Source organism: Typopeltis vanoorti, chromosome 13 (genome assembly GCF_054136105.1).
Source record: "Typopeltis vanoorti isolate ZY-2024b chromosome 13, IOZ_Tvanoo_1.0, whole genome shotgun sequence".
Taxonomy (NCBI): domain Eukaryota; kingdom Metazoa; phylum Arthropoda; class Arachnida; order Uropygi; family Thelyphonidae; genus Typopeltis; species Typopeltis vanoorti.
This window is the reverse complement of record NC_143561.1, coordinates 81,472,477-81,494,332: the sequence shown is the minus strand read 5'-3', so window position 1 is coordinate 81,494,332 and position 21,856 is coordinate 81,472,477. Positions and strand designations below refer to the sequence as shown.

General features: G+C 34.3%; 1 protein-coding gene across 3 annotated transcripts in view; it reads right to left on the bottom strand.

Annotated features, from left to right (window-relative positions):
• Nucleotides 1-21,856, bottom strand: part of didum (dilute class unconventional myosin) — a 696,374-nt gene that overhangs the window by 130,257 nt on the left and 544,261 nt on the right. For all 3 annotated transcript variants that reach the window (XM_090402302.1, XM_090402303.1, XM_090402304.1), the window contains one exon: nt 6,472-6,561. In XM_090402302.1, the coding sequence (XP_090258428.1) occupies nt 6,472-6,561 (90 nt within the window). The remainder of the gene's footprint in view (nt 1-6,471; nt 6,562-21,856) is intronic.

Sequence of the window (21,856 nt, the reverse complement as noted above, 5' to 3'; positions counted from 1 at the left end):
AATGTATGAACTGATCTAGCAGATGCATCTGCATTCACATTTTTCTTAATTTCAATGTGGCTGGGAATTCAGCACAGGTGAATATCAAAATAAAGGACCTTCAATTTGTACAACAGTTGTAGACCTTCTAGTAGATAGGCTTATATGTTGGTTACTCATAACTATAATTTTTCGATAACAATATATGCTAAAATATTAATTATAAAAACTATAATTAAAACTTTCCTATATTTTGGCAATTTTACATTGCCATCATCAGGGATCACGAAACAATAATATGAGGGTGGTCTGAAAAGTTCTTGACCTCGACCATAGATGGCAACACTATCGGTAAGATTTTTTTTTCTAAGTTGGCACATCTGTCATAAGCATCCATGTGAAATTGCAAGTCATTCTATCAAGTAGTTTGTTTTATACAGCTATATGAAGCAAAAGTGCTGCCTTTAACCCTTGAAATGGATAAAATTGAGTATTGTGCAGTTATAAAATTCATTGTAAAAGAAGGTTTAATGCCAAAAGAAATTCATTTGAAGTTTATAAAAGTTTATGGACACTCTTCTCCTTCATTTTCGAGAATTAAGAAATGGACTGCTGAGTTTAAACGTGGCCATACCAGCTTTGAAGATGATACACGTGAAGGACGTCCAAAAGTGTAACAACACTAGAAATCATTGATCAAGTGCACGATATGGTATTTGACCAGTGAGACAAAGTGCATAAAATTATTGAGACTATAGGCATTTCAAAAGAATGTGTAGGATATATTTTGCATGAAGAATTGCAAATGAAAAAGCTTTGCGCAAGTATAGGTACCGCAATTACTCACAGTAGATCAAAAACGCACTCGCACGAAAATCTCTGAATAGTGCTTGGAACGTTTAAACAAGAATAAAACTGATTTTGTGTGTCAATTTATTACTATGAATAAGACTTGGATTCACCATAACACACCAGAATCCAAACAGCAAACAGAAGCCGGTTGTTCAGTGCCAAAGAAGACAAAGTTGGTTCCATCAGCAGGAAAGGTCATGGCATCAGTGTTTTGGGATGCTAAAGGCATTTTTTTAAAATTAATTATCTTGAAAAGGGTAACGGGGAATATTATTCTGATCTTTTAACCAGACTAGACGAAAAAATTCGTGAGAAAAGACCCGGTTTGCAGAAGAAAAAAAATCATCTTTCATCAGGACAATGCACATGCCCACAAAAGTGTTCTGGCAATGGGAAAATTAAGGGATCTGCAATATGAATTGTTGGAACATCCACCCTATTCCCCAGTTTTGGTTCCCTCTGACTTTTATCTGTTCCCAGATCTTCATGTTGGATCTGGTGATAAGTTTTTTCACTGGATTTTTTTTACAGCACTCAGAAAGGATTAAAACAGAATTTAACACATCCTATATTTCGTCTCAGTCACTGAGACATTTTCAGGGATTACAAAAAAAACTAATGTAACATAAACACAAATAACAAACAATACTAAGTCCAACCACATGGGTGACACTCAAGTCCTAACTAGGTGGAGTGCCATCTAAGGGCAGTTGTAGGTGGCCTGGAATATAAGGTGGGACCTCTGGTGATAAGTGTTTCCCAAATCTTAGGAAGCTTAATGCAACCATATTTATTAAGACTTGGTTGATTTCTGAGAGCTGCTGCTGATTCTAAGAATAGTCTCTCTTTTTTGAATTTGCTGTAGTGGAACATGGTGGTTTTTTCCCATGAGATCCTATGGGTTGTATCCAAGACATGGTCAGCAAGGCCTGACTGTCCAAAGTATTTTGGACAGACAGGCAGATCAGTAACCATCTGCCTGGAGGAACACAAGTCATACATCTGCAACCACAACTATGGTCAGTCAGGCCTTGCTGACCATGTATTGGATACAATCCATAGGATCTCATGGAAAAAAAACCACCATGCTCCACCATAGCAAATTCAAAAAGGAGAGACTATTCTTAGAATCAACAGCAGCTCTCAGAAATCAACCAAATCTTAATAAATACGGTTGCATTAAGCTTCCAAAGATTTGGGAAACACTTATCACCAGCGGTCCCATCTCACATTCCAGGCAACCTACAACTGCCCTTAGAGGGCGCTCCACCCAGTTAGGATTTTCGTGTCACCCACATGGTTGGGCTTAGTATTGTTTGTTATTTGTGTTTATGTTACATTAGTTTTTTTGTAATCCCTGAAGATGTCTCAGTGACTGAGACGAAATATAGGAAGTATTAAATTCTGTTTTAATCCTTTCTGAGTGTTGTAAAAAATCCATTCAGCTTCCAACATGATGTCCTCACAGCACTTAAGCCTCTACACACGGATCTGTTCCCAGAACTAAAGATCTTCCTCACTGGTCAGCGTTTTTCTTTGAATCAAGAGGTGATTGCAGCTGTAGAGGGGTATTTTGCAGATCTCACTGAGAACCACTAAAGGAATGGGATAATGGTGCTAGAGCATTGCTGGAATAAATCTTTAGTCTTAAGAGAGATTATGTTGAAATATAAGAAAAAAAAAATTTAAATTACGAATTCGTTTTTTCACTGTTAGGCTGAGAACATTTCAGACCATTCTCATATGTGCATGCAGGCACTAACACTGGGCAAATGAGGTTGAAGAAAGGAAACTGAATTCTGGCCTAGAGTCCTAAATGGCACTGCCCCTAGTGGGTTAAATTGGGTAATCTTTGCCGTTGGGCTGAAAATCTTAGAATGAATGTTTCCCAAATTTGGGGAAGTCTCATGCACCCAAATTTATTGAGGTTTGGAAAGTTTTTCAGGACTGAGGCAGATTTGAGGAATAGTCTTTCATATTTGTATTTGCTGTGGTGTAATAGATTGACCTTCTGCCAGCATATCCTGTGATGGGTGTCCAAAGCATGGTCAACAACAAGTCCTGAGAGAATCTTGCAAAGCAGTGGGTGTGGATATACAGGAGATAAGATGCCTGTAGGATCTGTATAAATTATACACTTTTGGCAGCATTTTCTTTTATAAGGAATTGTATGCAGCTCTACTATATAATTGCTGGAATTTGATAAAGTCAGGAAATACAGCAGCATAATCAACAGAAGTCTCTGTGTGCATAAATAACTGCATGTAGAGTTTTTCTTAACACTGTGGGAACTAAGAAAGTCTTAGTTCCCACAGTGAGAGGTTGCATTATGAAGTGCAAACCTGCCATTGAGGAATGCTGTTATGTTTGATGCAGGTAATTTGGCAAGATTCATGCCAACATAATCTTTTCAACATGCAAAAACCAAGGGACATGTGGCAGTCTGATGATAGCAAGTCCATCAAAGCACAGAAAAGAGCTAGTCTATGTAGGATGCTCTGGAAGGGACTTTCTTTTTAGGACCTAGTTAAAAAAATACTTTTTTTTCCCATAGCAAGTTCATTTGCCTTGACATAAGACTCTGAATGGGCAATGTACAAAAAACAACAACAGCTATCTATATTCCCTGATGATGGATAGGTTCCAACCATCACAGGCTACTCTGCACTGCAGAACCATAATCTTGAAGCTCATAGTCCAGTTTTGAATGTATAAGTGCACAATAAAGATGAAGCAATGAAGATTAATCTGCACACCATTCATTGGAGGATAGGGTGCAAAGGAGATTCAATTCTTGCTTGCACTTTACCCTAAGTTGACAAATGTGTGCAAGGAATATAAACTTTCTGTCAAGTTCTTAATGTCTTAAGAACTTGGCTTCTATTGCTACTAGAATAATACTTTGCTTGATTCTTGACTAAGGATCTGAGGGTGCACAATGTGTTTTCAGCAGTCTTTCTGTCAAGTTCTTAATGTTTTAAGAACTTGGCTTCTGTTGCTACTAGAATAATACTTTGCTCAATTCTTAATTCAGGATCTGGGCAGACGTGTACACTGACACTTTTTTTCTGCTGAAAACCTGAACCCATTACTAAGAGCCCATGAAGAGACATGATCAATTGATTGTTGAAGATGCCATTCAATTACCCTCATGTAACAAGAGAGACAGAAAATTGTGAAGTCATTAACATATAAAGCATTGTCTACAGTCAGAAAATGCTGTTCAGTGACTGAATTAACTTTGACATCACATTTCAGACAGAGCCTTGAGGAAAAACCTTCTTCTTGATGATATGATTGAGATAGTGTCCTCCCCCCACTTGGAAGACTTGGCTAAATAAAATATTTTAAAAAATACATGAAGGTGCCCTCTGAGACCTAAGGCATAGAGGTCTTTTAACATACCATAACTCTAGGCTGTGTCATAAGCTTTTTTCCATGTCAAAGAACACCAAAACCAGACGTTCTCATTTCAGGAACATATCTTTTATACATGTTTCTAAATGGATCAAATGGTCCAATGTCGAATGATGTCTATGAGAGCAGCCACATCATGTGTTAGAGAGAAATCGTTATTTTCTAAATACCAGAGAAGTTTGGCATTAACCATTTTCTCCAATATCTTACAAGACAGCTGGTCAGAATGATAACTCAGTAATTGTTTGATTCTGTTGGATCCTTTCCTGGTTTTGGGATGGCATTGACAATTGACTTCTGCCAAGAATTCAGCCACCTTCCTCATTAAGCATTCCATTTATGCTAAAAAGAGTAAAAGAACTCTTTTTAGTTCTTCCTTAACAAATAGCTGATTGTATAACTCTAGCATATTGGTAGAAAAGTTTAGCTGTTGTTTTTCTTGTTGCTCTTTCACTATTAAAAATTCAGAAGGATGAGAATCTGTTGCTGAGATTCTAGCAAAAATTTTCTCCCAAAGTGTCTGAAATAGTTTCGGAATCAGCAACAACACATTCAGTATGTTTCAAGATAGATAAATAGTGCATTTTATATCTGCCTTTCATTTTCCAGATTTTATCCCATACGATTTTTGCACTGGTTGTTTGATTAATCCATGACTTAAACTTCAAAATTGTTTTTGACTCTGATGCTTTGCATAACATGCTTTGGCCTAAGTACATTTAAAAGCTATTAAATTTGATTTGTTAGGATATCTACAAAATCTACCCCATGTATTGTCTTGATCTTTTTTTTTTCTTTTTGTTGCTTTGTACTCTGGGTTTCACCAGTCCTCCTAAACCAGTATTTCCCAACGTTTTTTGGATCATGCCCCACCTCATGCCTCAAAGATTTTGATGCCTTCCTCTAGCATAATAGTTAGCCAAGTTCTGAAAAAGTATAATATAAATATGTACTTTAAATAAAAAAGGAACATAGGTAAAACTGTTTTTAATTTGACTTTCTTCAATGAATATAAATTTTATATTACACTTTGTATATTATAAAACATAAATCGAACTGAACTCAGGGAAAATAAAATCCAAGTTAATGTGATCCTTGAGCTCGATGTCTGCTGCAAAGAGTTTTTATTTTGAGGTACTAATTTAGTCAATTTTCAATCTCAAATCCCCATGGTTTGTGATATCCAGATGATTTCTTTTTTTCAGTAGCAAATCATTTACAGCACTAAAGCCACATTCAACTAAATATGACGACGGGAAGGGCAACAGTATTTTTTTTGCAAAACTAGTTGAATTTCAGTATTTCGTTTCTGTCTCGTCAGAAAGCCATGCCATCGTTTCCTTTTATGTTAAACAAATTTCTAATAGACTCATCATTTTGCTTTTCTGAGAGTTCTTCTTGATACCATATTTATGTTAACTGCTGTAGTAGTGATGTGAGCTTTTTCTCTAGGAAAGTCTGGGTTGCAACATCGACAGTTTATCGCCGACAATGGCGAGTTTTTTTTAGTATATAGGTGATGAGGTGACGAATGCAATGATATTTTCTAGTTGCCCCATGTTGGGAAACACTGTCCTAAACCCTTTTGAAAGAAGAGTGATATTTTACTTATTGGCTTTTCACCTGTTGCATGAATAATGAGAAACACTGGTGCATTTATATTGGTATCACATGCCTTTTGTTTCTTATTTATCAAGAGATACATCTATGATATAAGTGCTTGGTTGGAACCTGTAAGGAACCTGAAATATCTGAAGATGAAGAATTCATCTTCAAGGTACTATGCAATGTGTTTAAATAAAACATTAAGGATAATGCACACACGCAAAGAAAAAGAGGATGAATGATAAGAACCAGCTCCATCACGGGGAGGTTCTCTTTGCCACAGACAAGTACCCCACAAGGAAGGGGATCAGTTTGAAGTAAAAACTGTACATGGATATGTTGACTAGCAATTACCTATAAATGAAATACCTGTAAGAAAGACATATTGTAGAAACAGAGTGTTTTATGTGAAAGCAACTGGAAACAGTCAGTGAGGGAGGGTCAGAATTAAGCACATAGCTCTCCATAATCAAGCACATACATATATAATATGCAACAGTAATAAAAAAAAGGACATGAGATTTTTAGGCACTATGTAACTGCAATGTGTTTAAATAAAACATTAAGGATAACACACACACACGCACATATACACGAGCACATGCCCATGGTACTTACTGCATCTCCACTATACTGTTTTAAGTTGTGAAGTAATCTGCAAGTATTAGCTAACCAGAGGACAGTATATTCCAGATCTTCATGACGTTTCTATGAAAAATATAAAATATATATATATATTTACTTATTTGATTCTGTAATAGTTATTTCCATGAATACACACACACACACACACACACACACACACACACACACACACACACACACACACACACACACACACACACACACACACACACACACGTGTGTGTGTCTTTACTTATTTATTTGATTATATAAATAGTTGTTTCCATAAATATGCAATTTATGGAAAAAACTACAGTTGATTCCATCAACTAAACAGACATAAATAACTTTAATAACATTAAAATTAAAGTAGTAAATTTAGTTTAATCCCTTATCCAAGTGTGAACAAACAAACAAAGTTTGCACCTGAAAATATCTTCAGGACTGGGATAAGGTAGTATAACACCTGGCAACTCTTAGCAAAGGTGGACCAAGCTAACATCACTCCTATCTCAGTATCTTCCATAATGCAAAACACATCTCCTTGCAGATATGTATAATGTTATGCATTAAGGGAAGGGCCACTGAAGATATTTTCCGGTGCAAACTTTGTTTGCTCACACTTGGATAAAGGATTAAAATAAATTTACTATAGTCTAACCAAGTGAAAAATAAACTTTCAACATCTTTCTCTAAATCCAGAGTAATTTAATAAAAAGGTGGCACACCTTTTGGCAACTCCTATAGGTAAAGATTACCTTGCTAATGCTTCTGCCTGGTATTTCCACTTCTGGGCCTGGCTCCCACTGAAGAGACCTCAATAAAGGTCAAAACTAGTCTGGGTAGTGGCCCTTCCCTTAATGCATAACATTATACATATCCACAAGGAGATGTGTTTTGCATAATAGGAGATAATGAGATAGGAGTGATGTTAGCTGGGTCTACCTTTGCTACGAGTTTCCCAGTGTTGTACTACCTTACCCCAGTCCTGAAGATATTTTCAGGTGTAAACTTTGTTTGCTCACACTTGATAAAGGATTAAACTAAATTTACTATAGTCTAACCCAGTGGTTCTCAAACTGGGTGCCATAAGGGTGCTGCGAAATTTTTAATCGTTTATTTGAAAAAAGCAAAATATTCAATTGCCACAAATAACTAAATCAAAAACAAAAAAATTATATATTTTGATTTTAATGAATGAAGCGTATATAAAAATTATCATTTTTTGTATCACTCTTATATTATATCCTGAGATTTCATCAGATCACCGTGCGTTGTAGTAACTAGATATGTGACGGCACATAAATACTGGGGAAAATGAACTAATGAATGGTTAGTTGTCCTGCTGTCTGTTTCAGTATTTCTCTGTTCAGTGTGACAAGTATTATACATGATCATTTCCCCTAAACAAAAATCATGAGTCCTTTGTCATCGGTGAGAATAAACGAAGTACGATATTAACGTTGTTAAATTCAGTGAGTAGAGGTTTTTCTTATTGTTATATATTCCAACTATAATGAGAGACATCGTAAACAAATGTTTTTCCTTTTTCCATCTGGAAAAAAATTATTTACTTGAAATAAATTTTAAAATGAAATATTAAAGTTAAATATGCCCTTCAAAATCATGAAAAATTTTTTCCTTAAAAAAAGAAGAAGTGAAGATTCTAACGATCAAGAAATGTCTACTTGTAGCAAAGCTAACGAGCCAATTCGCACTAATAAATTATCAAAAAAGCACTAATGAAACAACAGAAAGAATAAGTTAATGTAAAAAGGGAACAACGAAAAAGAATGTAAAAACTCGTTTATATCAAGAGAGCTATCTAAAAATGGGATTTACGTGGTGTGGTGATAAATTAATTCCCAGACCTAAGTATATTTTGTGTGGTTTGGTTCTATCAAATGAGGCTATGGTTCCTAGCAAATTATTGTGACATTTCTCCACAAAACATGACAACTTGTCGAATAAAAATCCTGAATATTTCAAAGAGTTAATAAGATTACAAGAAAAACAAAGTAAAAGTTTTGTAAGAAAGTTTACAATTTCTGACCAAGTTCAAGAAGCGAGTTATTTAGTCACTGAAATAATTGCGAAGGAAATGAAGCCGCATACTATCGGCGAAACCTTGATTCGTCCGGCGTTCAGCAATTGTGAGAACAATTTTTGGTACTGATGCAGAAGAAGAAATAAAGAAGATTCCATTATCAAATGATACTATGAGTAGACATATTAATGATCTGTCAGTCGATATTGAAAAGTCAGTTATAAACAAAATAATCAAATCAAAATTTTTCAGTTTGCAGTTAGATGAGTCAACTGATATCAGTGGTAAAGCACACTTTCTTGTTTTTACTCGATTCATTGAAGATGATAATATTATCGAAGAATTTCTATGCTGCAAGGAATTCGAAAAAACTACGACAGGAAAAGATGTTTTTGATATAATGAACACATATTTTAATACAAATGGTCTATCTTGGAAAACTTGTGTGGGTATATGTACAGATGGTGCACCTTCTATGGTTGGAATTACAAAAGGGTTTGTTTTCTTTGCTAGAAAAGAAAATGAGAACATTATAACGACTCATTGCTTCATTCATCGTGAATCATTGGTGGCAAAGACAATAGGCTTGGAATTAAAAAGTGTATTAGAAGAAATCATTCAGATGGTCAATTATACCAAGGCCAGACCATTAAAATCTAGAATATTTGCAGGACTATGTGAAGAGATGCAATCTCATTACAAGAATCTTCTTCTTCATACCGAAGGAAGATGGCTTTCAAAAGGTCGTGTATTGGATCGTTTTTTTTGAACTTAAAGAAGAAATGTTTTTCCAAAATGAAGACAAACCAGAATTCTATAAATTATTATAAGATGATTTTTGGTGTTCCAAACTAGCCTATTTAACAGACATATTCGATCATCTGAACAAGCTGAACTCCAACATGCAAGGAAGAAATGAGAATATTTTGACATCTACAGATAAAATTAAAGCTTTTAAAGATAAAATAAAAATGTGGAAGATAAAATTAAGTACCAACAATGTAGAAATGTTCCTTAAAGTTGCCTCCAGAAAATGTAAGGAACACTGATCTGCAAAAGCTTATTTACAGTCATTTAACATCGTTAGAAGAAAAAATTGACCATTATTTTCCAGACATTTCAGTCAATTTATACGATTGGATTTGAAATCCATTTGTAGCATCAACATCAGCAATGAGTGAGTTAAGTCTTATAGAAGCCGAAGAATTAATTGATATAAGTAACGATTGTATGTTGTGATTGAAGCATTCAGAAATGTGTCTGAATTCATTATGGATAACTAACTATATACCCCAATATAGGATTCAAAGCACTTAACGTCTTATTGCAATTTTCTACATCTTATTTGTGTGAACTGGGTTTTTCTGCACCCGTAAATATTAAACCAAAGAAGAGAGAAAGACTAAAAGCCCTTGAAAATGAGATGAAAATATGTATCTCAAAAACAAGGTCTAATATCAAAGAAATATGCAAACAACATCAGGCACATATTTCACATTAAGTTCATATTTTATTATCTGAACCTTTATAATAGCTTTTGTTTTGTATGTTTTTGGGTTGTTTGAAAATAAACCAATTTAGTTTAAATAAAATCTGTTTTCTTTTAAACATGCTTTCCTTCATATCTTTAGTATCTGTAATATCAATTTATTTATGGGTTACATATGCGAGTCTTTTAGAATAAAGTAATCGCCACTTTACTCTCTATAAAAAGCAAATAATACTAGGGGTGCCGTGAAATTTATTTATTGATTTTAGTGTGCCACCAGACAAAAAAAGTTTGAGAACCACTGGTCTAACCAAGTGAAAAATAAACTTCCAACATTAAAATTAACTTTTATGTTCATTTACACTATGATCACAATCATGAATGTGTACACACACACACACAACTAGGACTGTACTATTGTTGCCGTGGTTTGGTTAAGAGTTTAGTGGTTGATGGATAGCTAAGCTCAATACAAATCATAGTACAATTACTGATATGATCTGTATTGGTGCAGTATGACCTTATTTAATAAATAAAGCAACAGCATGAACAGATATAGAAAAGTGTATAAAATACAAGTATACAAAAACAGATAAAACCAACCAGGAATTAAAAGCCAGTGTACAATTGACATTCTGTAAATAAAAATAATATATATAGCATGTACATGATCTCTATACAGTAATTAATACTGATGTGTAAAAATTTAAAAATGAAAAAAAAAAAAAAAACCCTTGATAAACCTGATAAAATTTGCTTGAGTATACGTATAGGACTCATACGGATTATAAATATGAAAAAATCTGTGATTGCGCTCAGGGCCGGCCTTCTCTAAAAAGGGGCGCGGGTGCAAGAAACCTTTCGGGGCCCTAAAATATTTTTCAAAGGTAAAAATTAAAGGATTCGAAATTATTTAATACTTTTGTTTTGAACACAAATCAAAAGTATTAATAATTAAAATAAATAAATATTTAACACAAGCAAAAGTAATCTGGCTCACCAGCCAGCGCACAAAAATTATTTACAATTAAATATTTTTTAAAGTAATAAAAAAAAAATAGGTTTACTATTTAGGGGCCTAGTTTTACTAACACGTATATTGCTTAATATGTATTTATTTAAATATGCGATTTTTTTTTGCTACGTCATTAATCATTTCCGAAAAATTACAATTTTTGGCAATTTCGATGCTTTTCGATGCTTAATATAGCAATTGCATTTAAGCGTTCTTTGCACACACTTGACCGAAGATAATTCTTTATTAATTTTAATTTGCTAAAAGAACATTCTGCACTTGCTATAGTAACTGGTAATGTAAAGAAAATTTTCAATACAGTTAGTACATTTGGAAATAGTTCATTATAACTATTATTTAATATATATTGCAATATGTCTTGTGCATTATTTACATTTTTTGGTCCAAGATCAATTCTCGTAACAAATCAATTTCCTGGATTAGGTCTTCATTTACATCTTTACTATAATATTTTACAAAATCCCTTGAGCGGTTTTCTAGTTCATTTTTTTCTAATGTTTTTATATCAGTGATTAATTTAAAATAAGAAATAACATTGGGTATATTTTTAAATCTCTCATCTATTTGTACAATAACAGTATCAATCGCAACGTTGAAAAAAGCGACATCTAAATTCCTCTACCGGGTTTAGTAAAACTTCATCTTTTGCTAGTTCGGAAAATAATCTTTTTCTTTTTTGAAATCTTTTTTCAGGGAAGTCTTCAGAAATATTCAAGTTTCGTGCTATCGTTTTTGCGTCGTCTAAAAATGCGTTAAATTTTGGATTTCATTTTTAATTTTATTCACTAAATTAAAAGCAGAGTCAAGAACAATTGTTTTTGTTTGAAATAGTTTGTTGATACTATTAATTTTTGACAATATTGTAAACCACACCGATAAGCTTAAAATAAATGGCATTTCTTGTAATGAATCTAGTAGACTTTTAGCTTTGGATACTGCTGTGTTATCGTTAATTGCACCAATAAATTCTTCTAAGGCATTATAAGTTTGTTCAAACTGTGTATACACTGCTTTGACTGCATCTATTTTGGCTTCCCATTGAGTATCACATAATGGTTTAAGCGTAATATTTAAATGCTATTTTGTATAATTTCCCACCTTTTTGTAGATGCAGAAAATACACAGTATAAATGTTGCAATATTCCGAAAAAATTTTTACAATATATACTACTGGAAGCAGCATCACAAATTATCGAATTAAAAGAATGTGATCAGCAAGGTACATAAATTGCATGACGGTTTCAACTAATTATTCTAGATTGTATGCCTTTATATGTTCCCTTCATATTGCTACCGTTATCGTATGCTTGCCCTCTACAATTCACATTATCTAAATCAAGCTCACCTATTCTTTTTAAAAGCAAATTTGCTAGTCTCCTTCACCAGTCACTTCAATAAATCCTATAAATGACTCATTTATAATTAATTTTTTGTCTACAAAATTTACATATCTAATAATTATTGAAGTTTGTTCCCTGTGAGAAATATCAGGAGTACGATCAATTTGGATATTGTAATATATGGATGCTTTTATATCGTCTTTAATTTTATTAAAGACTTCATTACCTAATGCAGCAATAATTTATACTTATTATCATTAATTTATAGGATTACTTAATAATCCTATTAAACTTAAAAAATTTCCATTATTCGGCGTTCCTATTGTTTCATGGGATCCTCGAAATGACAGATTATTACTTGCTAAAAATAGAATTACATCTACAATTCTTTGGAATAGTAATTTTAGATGTTCTGTTTCTTTATTTATATTAATTTGATTTGTTCTGTGAACAATCGAACATAAATTAAGCCTTTTTAGTAATTCTTGCCAAGTAATAAAAGAATTAAAGTGACCAACAGAAAGCTCATGATCTCGAATTACAGATGACAGTTTCCCCATTTATTAAAACCATATATAAATCGTGTTGATTGATCTTTTCCTCTTCTTTTGGAATATAATACATAACAAAAGCAAAATACTGAGTTTTGAGCAAACTAACCAACTGCGAAGCTAAGTTTCACCACTTGGCATTTTTTTTTAAATAGTACGATGTAGAAAATGATCTACCTTCAACATTCTTAAGGAATGCGTCTTGATGATGTGGTTTAGGTCCGGTTTTAACACAAAATTATCTAAATTTATCAGTTATAATACTTGGCCACAAACCTGGATCATTTATATTCACTTGATCACCATTGTTATTATTGTTATCGTTGTTATTTGCTGTATCCAAAACGTTTGTATAATCAGACGCTTCTTTTTCGACGAATCCGACAGTTTCTACATTTTCGTTGAAAAGTTGTATAGCTTGTTTGGAGTTTTCTTCTTCAGTTGAAGTCTGAATCGCAACTGCTGAAGTCGTAGCAATTTTGTTGTCAGATTTATTTTGTAGCCGTGAAAACAAATCTAGTTGTGACTTTTTGAGATTTTGCTTTTCTTCTTTTTTCTTTTCTGCTGATTTCCTTTTTTGACACCCAGAGGGATACTTTCTTGGCATGGACATTATTATTATTCCTGACACCTCCAAGGAGTCCGAAGACTCATCGCAGGAGGACACCTACAACTGTCTCAACCACTACACCGAACCTCTACTACAAATCAACGGCATCTACCACCCACCTCCACCACAACTGGTATTCTATGTCTGTAAATTGCGTGTGTTCTGAAGGGCTGATTTGCCTGTATGCGGGATGAAAAACCCGAGTTTCCGGGAGAAAAAATCCTGCTGCCCTGCTAAAAATATGATAATATTTTTATCCCATGAATTAACAAAAAGATAAATATGTACATACTTTTTACAATATTACAAAATTTTAGAAACACTCAAGGAATGTGTTTATTTTTTTTGTTTGTTTACTTCAGTACATCAGTTTCGCCCTTATCTTTCACTATTAACTAAGTTGAAATTAACGTAGTTGAGATCTAATCACGTGCAGACAACACTTCATAATTCTGAATATTGATAATACATTTCACATAGCTTTAAAAATAACTTACCGTATTTACTGGAATATAACTGGTCCTCGTAACGCGCACCCGATTTTACTTCGCGAAAAAAAGAAATTGAAAAGTTTCGCGTAACCTCACACAGAAAAAAAAAGTTTAATCACGTTCACCTCATGGCAATAGTGACTCGCTTCCCGTGGCAAACCACGCGACTTCCAAACTAGCCAATACGTCTGCAGACACAAGTAAAAGCAGGTCGTTTTATTGTATTTAGAGACAGCTGGGATAAAGGCACTAACTAATGAATCGCATGTCCCTTCCTCCAAAAACTATGCTATTTAGCCAAAAGCAAAACCATATGCTGCACTGGCAAACACTAAAAACTAGATGTGTGGGAGTATCCCCCCAGCTCAAAAAATTTTTAGCATTTCATTTCAAAAACTGTCTGCTGACTTTTATCTTTGACTCGCGCGATCTTTTGTTAATACCCCACCAATCATATGCACATATCTTTACTGGCCTAGTACCATGGCTGTCTGTTCATTAGTCATTTGTGAAGGATTGTTCATTAAGTATCTCAAATCTTGTCGACTCTTGCCATTTGGGTAGGATGTACACAAAGAAACTGCTCTCTAGGTAGGAAATAGCAATTGCAATATATGCAGGGATTTTTTTATGAAAAAAACTGAAAACTTTAGTTTCCGAAAATCAATGTAAAGGAAATTTGCTTTTATATCTAATAAGTTCAACATATTAATTGACAATAAATACTTCCAATCCATATTTTAATGACTTACGGTTTAATAAAATCCAAACACACTTTAGAAAACGGATACGTTCTTTATGAAACATGAAGAGATATATCAAATGATAGTAAAGGAGTCACGCCACATCTGGATGCCTGACGAATAATGCAACAACTGAACTGGACAAAACTTGTACATCGGTATATCGCAGAGATATATTGATGGCTTGGAAATAGGATGTTTGTTTCTAATTTTCTTATTACTTATTATGACACAGTTGGTAGAGTTTAATTAATTATTGCATTTTTATTTGGTATAGCTGTACTTAATAAAATTGTATTATATTAAGTTAAAATATGTGTCAGCGAAGATGTTTCAAATGTATTTTTTTATTTAATTATTTTTTAAGATGAGCCCTGGGTTGCATGCCGGAACAAAAAAAAAAAGTCATTGGCGTGCCACGTTTGGCAGGCATGTTAAGGGTTATCCACCCCTGCTCTAGACTAACCATATATAAAGAATATAATAAATATTTTTTTCAACGGTTTTGATAATGAGTCAAATGATATAAATGTGTAACAGATTAGGAAAAACTAATGATGAATCAGGCATTTTAGGTTAAAAATGAAATCATGTTTGTTAATTTTTATACACTGCATAAACGCATCAAAAGGGTTAAGCAAAAACCCTAATATAATAGAGAAACACAGAAATATTATTATTACCGGGGGCCCTAAAATCCTGTCGATGAAATCCCTTTAGTTATAAGCAAAATTAGAAGAAAAAAATAATAAATAAATAAATACGTTTCCGCAAATGTGTACCGACTGCGCTCAATGATGAAACAAGTGCAGTCAGTTAAAAGGTGAATGCTGGTTTAACTACAGAGCCCTGGATGTTTCGAAGACTCTCTGGAGTTGAAGTTGCTCTATTGAGTTAATCTGGAATGCAAAAAACGGCGATATTTAAAACTGAACCTGTAAGGTTCAGTTTTAAGTGTCATTAAGGATAATCGTAACACTAAAAACTGAACCTGTAAGGTTCAGTTTTAAGTGTCACTGTTACAGTCAGGAAATGGTGGTTCCTACTCAAACTTGGAAGATTCAGTTGGATAAAAAGCTCTTGATAAAAAAGGAGGTTCGCTCTGAGACCAAAGTTGTATAGGCCTTTCAATATTCCAAATCTCCAAGCAGTGTCATATGCTTTTCCATATCAAAGAAAACTGGTACTAAGTGATCATGTTTTAGGAAGGCATCTAATGGGTGCTTCAACTCAGACTAAAAGATTAGTTGAGTAATATTTGCAGGAGCGAGATTGTATTCTGGAAAAAAGATTGTTTCTCTCCAGGAAAACCATAAAAGACGAGAGTTAACTTTTTTCCAGAATCTTACACAAGTAGCTGGTGAGAGCATCGGGGGGGGGGATCCTTACCAGGCTTAGGAACATCAATAATACTTGCCTTTTCCAGGTATCAGGCATTCTCACAGAAAATTCTGTTAGATAGGTATATCAACTGATCCATGGCAGATGGTGACAGATGTATGATCATCTCATAATGGATATTACCTGGTCCAACAGCAGTTTGGTGACATTTACGCAAAGCAACTTTGATTTCTCGTTTCGTAAATGACTTGTCTGTAATTTTCAATAATGCTCAAAGAGAAGAACATTTTTTTTTTGTTTTTCTTCTTTGCATTTTTGGGCAAGGAACCCCAGGTAATAAGATGTTGCAGATATTTTGGCAAACATCCTCTCCGAGAACATCATCAATTGCTGTTGGATCAGCAATTCAGCATCTATTCTAATCAAGGATGGAAAGTAGACAGGTGGTATATATGCTCTTCATTTTCCAGGATTTTATTCCACCCTTTTTTTGCTCTTGGTTGCTTTTGCTATAGAAGATGTGCATTGTATTCAGGATTCATTTCGGTTCTGATGACAGGTGTATCTTGCTTGGACTCAGGCATGTTTGAAAGCAGTGAGGTTTGATGCTTTGTTCTTAGCTTCCTTGGCTTCTGTGCAATCAGTGTTCCACCACAGTTTGGGAAAAAGTGGAAACTGATTAGAGGTTTTAAGAAATGCAGTTGTGGCAGGTTGTATTGTGTAGTTCTTCAATAGTTATTCAAGTAAAATGAAAAGAGGTTTTCATTCCTCACTCTGCTCAAAATTCTCTCCCTATATTTAAGCCATCATTTTCCAAAATGTGTGCTGGGGCAGTCCAGCACACATTTTGAAAAAATCTCTGCTACAACAATCACATACTCTAAGTAGTTCGGAAAAAAAAAAAAAAACACTCAACTCAGCTTCGATTACAGCCTGCATATATTTACAAGATCATCATTAAAAGGATTAAATCTTTGTTAGGAATAAATGTAATAAACCTCTGTGGCAATGGTGGTCATGCCTTCTTAGTCCCTTGCAAAAGTTGTTGGACCCAAGTTTCACCTATCTGTGCTTCCACTTCTTTCTCACCCAAATGGTAGTATTGCAACATCACCTAAAGATAAGGTTGACCACCTGGCATCATTCATATCAAACTCATATATAGATGATTCACTTCTCTGTAGTGCCAAGAAAGGTATCAGAAGAATGTTCACAACCTGTATACCAAAAAAGCTTCTGAACTTGAAGGAATCTTACCAGTTATGCTGAAGAGTTAAGCTTCTGAATTAATACCCATTCTTTATCATCTACAAATTATGTTATACTCACCTGGTCCACCTTAGAGCATGGCAGCAAGCCCATATACAGCCAATTCCAAAAAAAGCAACCATCATGTCCCTCCTCCTCCATTTCATAAACCTACAAGAACATGAGCAACAGCTGCCCAACATCCTTTTACATTTGAACTGATAATTCACTGAACATGCTACTCAGTCATCTTTTATTACATCTACCTCGATTGTGTGGAACAGCTTTCCCCAAGAAGTATTCTACAACCTCCATCTTGTTTAAGCATATCAACAGATACAGATTACTTTGCTCTTTTGACTCCAGCCTATACACACACAACATTTGGCCTTGCAGTCGCTTGTATTCATATTAAAAACTTCCAGGTGTCCACAAATATTCTTATCTTTAATTTTATGTTACTTTTATCATTATTACTCTTTGTCATGACAGTTGGCTGTTCTGCTTTCATAGCGCTTTATAGTGTTTTTTCCCCAATGTTTTTTTTATGAACTTTCTGGTACATTTCTGCCATGCCAGTAGCATAGCACTATCCTTTATGCAGTAAAGATAGAAAGTAATTATCAATTCATTGAATTTATTTTATATTAATAAAAAATCTGCTAAAGTTTCTTATTTTCTATAGGAAGTAGGAGAGGCTATTTTAGTCCTATCCAACTTTGGAGACTGAGGTGGTGGTTCAATTTCCACCAGTAGCTAATCAGAGATAGCTGGCCCATGGCCAGCTGTCACTTTCTATCACTTTATAAACAGCATCTAATGAGAGAGGCAGACATCTTCTGCCATCTCACAGTCACTAATCCTAACACAGTATATTATTTATCTGAAATAATGTGGATTCTGTAATCAATTTTCTTGGATTTAACGGGATGAAAACCCCAAGTTTCCAGGAAAAATGCATACATGTCCATGCCGAGATTGACTAACTCAGGAACCAGTTGATGAAAGGGTTAGAAAAAAATTCCTTCTAGTCAGCAACTAGATTTGAACTGAGAATAGCTTTTTTGGGTGGCCTAACACTATGGATGCAAATACCACTTTCATACGGCTACACAGGCCTTCTTTATCATCACTTTGATGAAGCACCTAAAAATCACAGCTGATGTTATGATCAGCACAGCATAAAGTTAATAGCTCTATTACTTTGTTCTAATAATCAATTAATAATTCACAATTAAATCTACACAAATTTATATAAAATACTATCAAAATGAAGTCCCAATAAATGAATCACATGAACATTGACATTATTTCAGCATCAGAGAGTTAACAATTAAGAAGATGAATGTTGGGCAGCACATGACACTGTGATGAGTCATTGGATTGGTTTGTTCTTGTTCAGCAGCAGTTCAGATTTTTCTCAGCTGTTCTTGAAGCATTTATCCTTCAGCTGAGTGTACCAATAAAATGAAAATGGCTAAACACCACATTGTGCAAGTTTAAATCTGTGCAACAAAATTTGTAGAAACAGAAGACCTACAATGCATTTGTGTGTGTGTTTTTTCTTTTTTTGTGCACCATCTATCCATAAAAGGTTGTAAACCTATAGTACATTAATAATGTGAATGGAACTAAGCATTTTTATATGTATTTTCTAATTTTTTTTAAAATTTATTTTTTACATAATCCAGAACCCTGCTATGATGTGATCCATCATATCTTGTGATATGATTGATTGTATCAGGAGAGGAATTCATCTCTCACCTAAAGATAATTATAAACATCGATATCTGTGGTGGGATTCAAACATGCAGCCTGCTGTAATAAATTTAGTTTAATCCTTTATCCCAGGGAGAGCAAACAAAGTTGTAAGTAGTACAACACCAGGCAACTCATAGCAAAGGTGGAGCAAGCTACCAACACTCCTATCCCAGTATCTTTCAACATGCAGCCTGCTGGTGGAGAGTATGTTAAGCATTCCACCAACCAGGTTGGCAGTGTATGTACGTATAAGTGTGTGTATTTAATTCCATTTTATTAACTTACCATAGTCTTTCTAATATTTGCAAAAAAAAAAAGGGGGGAAAGATCCTTGATTTATTGCTCACTTGGTTGTTTCAGTAATAGTAGCTTCACTCTCTGACCTACAGGTCATGGATTCAAATGTGAGACCACCATCCTACTCATTTGATGCCTGAAGGGCTGAAAAAAAGTAGTGTTAGTCTCTAAACAGTTTTCATGCCCTGTATGCAGTGGCGGCCGGTGAAAATTTTAAGAGTGTGTGTGTGTGTGTGATTGGTTAAGTGGTTAACATATCTGCTCTCCAGCCAGAAGGCTGCGGGTTCGAATCCCACCGTGGGCATGGATGTTTGTGATTGTCTGTGGAAATACTAGTAGTGGTGGTGCGGTAGATGGCGTTGGTGTAGTTGTGGTTAGTTGAAGTTGGTGGTTGAGATGGAGAGTTGTGGAGTGGGTGCCCTCCCTCGATGAGTCTTTAAACTCCCTGGAGGTGTCATAATAATAATACACAGAATAAGAAAAATTCATTTTTTCCTAATCAGTAATCAATTTATTAATCAGTAAATTTACATATTACAAAAATTGCTTTATTAAAAATATTTCACCCTCACTACGAACACACACCAATAATAAAAGTTTCGTACACAGAAATAAAGCAATTTATCTGTAGTGACACTGCTCAACAGAGCAGTGTCAGATTCACTTCTTAAGTGCAGTGACAAGTGCAAATGAATATCGGCAAGTCTAGCCGGAACTGATTGAACGTGATAATTCCAACACTGCATTAGATCGCAGTGCATTTGTTTGTAATCTAAAGTGTTAATTGAACAATTCCAGTTAACTATTCAATCAATGTTGAAACATAACCTGTAACCTTTAACATGTTGTATTGCATCTATATGCCGGCCTGGCTGGCCAAGTGGTTAGCGTATCTGCTCTCCAGCCAAAAGGCTGCGGGTTCGAATCCCGCCATGGGCATGGGTGTTTGTGTCTGTGGAAATACTAGTGGTGGTGGTCGGCAGTAGATGACGTTGGTGTAGTTGCGGTCAGTTGGTGGATTGAGCAGTGGAGACAGAGTTGTAGAGCAGGTGCCCTCCCTCGATGAGTCCTTGGACTCCCTGGAGGTGTCAAATAATAATAATAATAATAATATAATGTTGTAAGCATTGTTATTATTTATAAACACAAACAAAATTTAATTTTTTTGTTTTTTCCATGGGGGTGCTGCAGTGTCGCAGTGCTTATGTACAAGCCGCCACTGCCTGTATGTTTACAACTTTACATGGTGTGATCATCATTACAAAAAAAATACTTCCATGACCAACTTCTTCCTTAAGTTTGTTTTCAACAATTTTTCTTAGACTTTTTTTTCAGTGATGCTTGCATATTACCAGGACAGAAAAATCAACTTGAAAGTTGTTTTCAATTCTGTAACCTAACAAAATTAGGTCTGTGAAAGATAATGCAGTAATAATAGACTAATATATTCATGCTGAGATGAGAAATACGATTATATATATATACATATATATATAAGATGGTCATGGGTCAGATATATCTGATCAATGAAAGGTTGCAAATCTATAGTACATCGGCACTGTTGAGGAACTAGATTTTTATACTGTTTATTAATGTTAAACATTTTTGTTTTATTTTTATTTTTAGTATTTTTTATTTTTTTTCATAATCCAAAAAACCTTCTCTAGAGATCAAAGATGGAATTTTTTCAAGCCCATAAGCTTGCATATTACCAGGACAGAAAAATGAACTTGAAAGTTGTTTTCAATTCTGTAACCTAACAAAATTAGGTCTGTGAAAGATAATGCAGTAATAATAGACTAATATATTCATGCTGAGATGAGAAATACGATTATATATATATACATATATATATAAGACGGTCATGGGTCAGATATATCTGATCAATGAAAGGTTGCAAATCTATAGTACATCGGCACTGTTGAGGAACTAGATTTTTATACTGTTTATTAATGTTAAACATTTTTGTTTTATTTTTATTTTTAGTATTTTTTATTTTTTTTCATAATCCAAAAAACCTTCTCTAGAGATCAAAGATGGAATTTTTTCAAGCCCATAAGCTAGGAGGTAATCCCACAATGGACAATGAAATTTAGCTTCCCCTAAAGACAGTCACAAACATCTGCCCAAGGTGGGCTTCAAACCTGTGTGAAGATGGATACAACAATGATCTGCCTTGTTCCCCCCCCACCGATAATATTCTTTTTTGATGGCTTCGAAAGAATCAATATGATGAATACTTTTACTGTTTCTAGTAAAGTAGACAAATTCTTTTAAAGTTAAGGACAAAATTTTTTTATTTGATTCAATGACATTCTTAGCCAATACTATTCCTATGTGCTTAAGTAAATGTTATAGTTTATAGCAGCCTCATTACAAACTTTTATATATTGTTTATATATCTGTTAATTTCCAATTAGCCATA